The sequence below is a fragment of the Cetorhinus maximus genome, chromosome 14, assembly GCF_964194155.1.
Source record: "Cetorhinus maximus chromosome 14, sCetMax3.hap1.1, whole genome shotgun sequence".
Classification (NCBI taxonomy): domain Eukaryota; kingdom Metazoa; phylum Chordata; class Chondrichthyes; order Lamniformes; family Cetorhinidae; genus Cetorhinus; species Cetorhinus maximus.
Window position 1 is genome coordinate 17,173,732 of NC_135892.1, and position 4,829 is coordinate 17,178,560.

A 4,829-nucleotide genomic window follows, 5' to 3' on the forward strand; every position below is an offset into this window, starting at 1 on the left:
CTTCCTCCCGGCTCCCTCCCCGTACACCAAACCCCTGCCCCGCCCGGCTCCTACCTGAGGCCGTGTACCAGCTCCCGGCGTGACTGGCCTCTCGGCAGACGGCTCGGCTGGACATCTTGGAGCTGGAGCCTCCTATGATGGGATTTCGGCAGGCGGGTGGGGGGGATGGGGGTTGGGGAAAGGGGAGGGGGGGAAAACAAGAGGGCCGCAGCCGGGACCCAGCGGCACCTGAGGGCGGTGACACTGACTCACACAAGCCGCTAGCCGCCGGCTCGACCCTGCCAGCGAGAACAAAGCGGCCGCCAAGCGGAGCCGAGCCGTCCGGTCCCTAAGGAAATGGGAGCCCGGCGCATGCGCACGGCGCCGCTGTTGCGTCCAACGACGCCAAGACGTCCCGGCTGAACGGGGTGCTACGCGCGTGCATAAGACTCCGTGCCGGCCGACGTCATGACGTCAAGGACGCCGAGTCCGCTCCCCCCGGACCTGGGAGACCAGCGCACGCGCATAGTGCCGCGGCAGCGTGGTGATGTCATGACGCACAGTTAAAACCCCGCCCCCTTCGCCAGCCCTTTAACTTTAAGGCACATCCTGAGCAAACGCTGCACAAACTCTGGGTAATTTCAAACCTGTCACATCCCCAATTTTCCCACTTCTGATTGCACCTTATCCCTGGAGACGGGTCAAACAACTCTATTGTTTGTCTCTCCACAGATGCTGTCAGACCTGCTGAGTTTTTCCAGCATTTTCTGTTTTTGTTTCAGGTTTCCAGCATCCGCAGTATTTTGCTTTCACCTTATCTCTGGTCCTGTTGCCAGAAGCGCCAAAGACTTACCACCCTCTGAGTGAAGAAGTTCCTCCTCACCTGAGTCGTAACCCACAACATTAACCCGCAGCCCCTACTTCTTTCATCAAGTTTCAAATTGTGACTTTCTTCAAATCAATTTTTTTTTTAAATAACCCCGATGGAGTTGTTCAACCTCTGTGATCTTTCCCTTTACACCACCAATGCTGCCTGCCTGGCCCTCTAAGCGTTTCCAACAATTTCCAATATTTAATCAGAAAATGCTGGAAAAACTCAGCAGGTCTGACAGCATCTGTGGAGCGAGAAACAGAGTTAACGTTTCGAGTCTGTATGACTCTTCTTCAGAGATCCTGTCACCCTTCCTCCCCCAGAGCTCTGAAGAAGAGTCATACGGACTCGAAACATTAACTCTGTTTCTCTCTCCACAGATGCTGTCAGACCTGCTGAGTTTTTCCAGCATTTTCTGTTTTTGTTTCAGGTTTCCAGCATCCGCAGTATTTTGCTTTTATCCAATTTTTAAATCTCGTACATGTGTTTGATTCCTCACTCTTGACCATATCCATATTGTGCATTGTTTCTTGGGGAAAAGGTGGAACTGGCTCAAGGGTCCCAGTGGCCTACTCCTTTTCCTATGTGCCTATATTCTTCAATTCAAATCAAACATCTTTTTTAAACTCATCTGCTATTGATGCTTTCAAGTATTCTGATTTGTACCGGATACAGGCTGATATTTCAAAGGTTCAAGAGTCTATAATTTGTGTTCATATTAAAGAAAGACTTGTATTGATGTAGCATCTGATCACCTCCTCAGGATGTCCCAAAATACTTTAAGCACAATGGATTACTGTTGAAGTGTGTGATCGCTGTTATGTGGCAAACACGGCAGCTAATTTTGCACAGCAAATCCCATAAGCAAATGAATGAAATGACCAGGCTATCCGTTTTTGGTAATAAAAAGCAAAGTACTGCGGATGTTGGAAATCTGAAATAAAAACAGAAAATGCTGGAAAAATTCAGCAGGTCTGACAGCATCTGTGGAGAGGGAAACAAAGTTAATGTTTTGAGTCCATATGACTCTTCTTCAGAGCTAAAGAGAAGTAGAAATGAGATGGAATTTATACTGTCGGAGGGGTTTTGGACCAGGTAAAGCAGAATTACTTCAGAAGTACTGCTTTGGGTGGAACTGAGTACAGTATCACCCAAACAGTGAGCACATGACCCGTTCACAGGGTTAGTCTAGTGTTGGAAAGAGCTGTGTGTACTAGCAAGCATGGAGACAGCTCCTAGCTTGTACCCTTTGCTATATGTTTGTAAATAGTTCTAAGAGTCAATAAAGACTTACAATTAACCTATGTATGACTACAAAGACTTCTTCAGACATACTGAACTGTAACCAACACCCTACAAAACGTACCACCATCAGTGCAGCAATCCCTCAGCTCTGCTCACATGTGTAATGGAACTTGAATGTTCTGACTTAGAATTGAGAGTGCTACCACTGAGTTGGGCTGACACTAAGATTCCAGTTGCTCCCTTTGGATGTTAAATGTTGAAATGGTTTGTATTGTTTTCTTTATTATCACTTTTTTCATCAGTGATATCTGACACACATGGAGCCCTGTCACCATGTTTAATAGATCCCAAACCAAGATGCTGAGACATTCACATGGGTAGTTTTGGCTCAACTAAACTGAGCTCTTGCTAAGCGTCAGAAGCATCTTACAAGTGACATGTCTCGCACCACCACTTGTTATGAAATGTATGAATGCATTATTAGCATCCTGCTGACCACCACACAGACATGCACAGCACTGGATATCACTTCTGACATTTGCTTCAACATTAATGGCTTGACTTTCTGCAGGCTAATCAAGGTATGGATCAAATCCTGGATATATGAACAAATGACCTCATATCATGCCTGCCAAGAACTGTCATCCCAAGCCTCAGTCTCCTTATCATCTTTGCAACCAGCATCCACCTTTTGCCTCTTTTGCTTTAGTCATGTTGCCATCACAGACTGATATTAGTATTCCGCTAACATTTATATAGGTCACGCTGGCTAAGCCAGACGTGACCTGCTGAGATGGTAGTCCTGATAATGTAAACATTTAAATGAAAATAATCTAAAGATGAGCCTTGAAGATTTTAAATAATGGAACTGTGTCTATTTCCTTTGGCAGCTTGTTCCATTGTGGGATTGTCCTTGGGAAGAAAGATGCACTGCCTTGGAAATAAATGGTCTTTGTGGTTTGTGTCCATGGCTACCTCATATTCTGTCATTGCCAGAGGACATCAGGTACTTGTTTCTGTCAATTCCCACCAGTCTGTTCCATACTTTACAGAAAACACAATCAGTATATTTTCTCCCTCCTTTTCTGTAGTGATTCCCATTGCAAATCTTTGATCAAGGATGTGACACTGGAGTATTTCCCATATTGATTTGTGCAATATTGTGTAGCGCGTCTTTGGATTGCTTCAATCTTATTTATATCTCCAACCACATAAGGATCCCATACACAATCTGTATACTCCAGGATTGGACAAACAAATGTTTGGTTAGCTATAACTCTGATATTTTTGTTGCAATACCAAAAAACCCTCCTCAGAAACCCAAGAACCTGATTTGCTTTGGATGTTATCTGCTGAATATGGAATCCCCATTGAAGATTATTTTTAAGATAACCTCCCAGGTATGGCTGCGTATCTACCTGTTGGAGAATTTGATTACAGAACTTAAAGCTACCCATTGGTGCATCCTTTTTGTCGGTAATGCACATGACATAAAATTTGTTGGCATTGAATACCATCTCCCATTGGTCCTGCCATTTTTGCAATCCCAGAAGATCATTGTGCAGTAGACTGATATGATCTTGAGTTTTTCCTGATGCGTAAACCACATAGTCATCTGCAAATAGTCACACCCTTTTTTTAAACTTGTTGGGAATGTCATTTATGTATGTCAAGAAGAGTAAAAATCCTAGCAGTTCTCTGGGGCACTCCAAAGAGGACATCTTTAGAAGAGGATGATTCCCCATCACATCCCACTCTGTCTTCTGTTGGTAAGGAAATGCTGGATTTGACAGTAGTTGAGTCTGGACAAGAGCTGTTCATGAGGAACTTTGCAATACTAGATTTCTCAAAAGCCTTTGAAAATGTGTGTAGTTTCATCTCTTTCAAGATTTGAAACTAAGTCATTAACAGTCTGTAAAAGCTGTGTTTTGGTAGGTCTTTTCACTTGAAAACCATGCTACCTACCAGTATATTGTGGGCCTTAGGAAGAATTAAATAGAATAGCGTGTGAAATGCTAGGCACCAAGATACTCTAAACATCCAGGTTCAATAGGGGTGCACCAGGCTTATTTGCCAGATAGTGGGTTCAATCAAAGAGATTTGCCTTCCAGAAGACTGATTTTCCTCTCCAGTGTACTGAGCAACAGCCACGGGCTCCTGGCAACCACTCCCATTTGACCACAAATCGACCTCACAACCTTGCCCATGACCTCAGACATGTTTCATCAACCCTTCAGAACTTTATTGGAACCTCTAGGAAGTAAGAATCCATTTCCTGGGTACTGCTATACAGAACCTAAGGGAAAAAGTCATAGGGGCATAAAATTGTTCTTACATTTTCATTGAACATTTTCCTTTATTATTTTTAAAAATATTGGAGATTGTGGGAAAAGGGTGTTTGACAGGGTGGATTAGATAAGTTGGAGGTTATGTGATGAAAGCTCCAGAAAACTGTTTAGATACAGGAATGGAAGCAATCATCAACCAATTAAAACAAATAATGCAGCTGTGATTTTCATGAACAGATAGACACTGCTCTTAAAACAGAAGACAGCATTTCATTTAAAGGAAATCATTGGGAAGCATCAACTGTTTACTGTCTTGGGAAGAAAATGAGGAGTTAAATTACCCAATTATATTGGAATATATGAGAGTGTGCGCGCGCGCTCCTGGGACTCTGCCTCTACTTTACCAAGATGGCGATCATCCTGGCGCGCGATGATGACGCAAATGC

At 43.8% G+C, this 4,829-nt stretch overlaps 1 protein-coding gene across 1 annotated transcript in view; it reads right to left on the reverse strand.

Annotated features, from left to right (window-relative positions):
• Nucleotides 1-388, reverse strand: part of memo1 (mediator of cell motility 1) — a 37,504-nt gene extending 37,116 nt beyond the window's left edge. Inside the window, exon 1 of the mRNA XM_078556582.1 lies at nt 55-388. Coding sequence (XP_078412708.1) covers nt 55-115 — 61 coding nt within the window. The 5' untranslated portion in view covers nt 116-388. The remainder of the gene's footprint in view (nt 1-54) is intronic.
• Between the last annotated feature and the right edge of the window lie 4,441 nt (nt 389-4,829).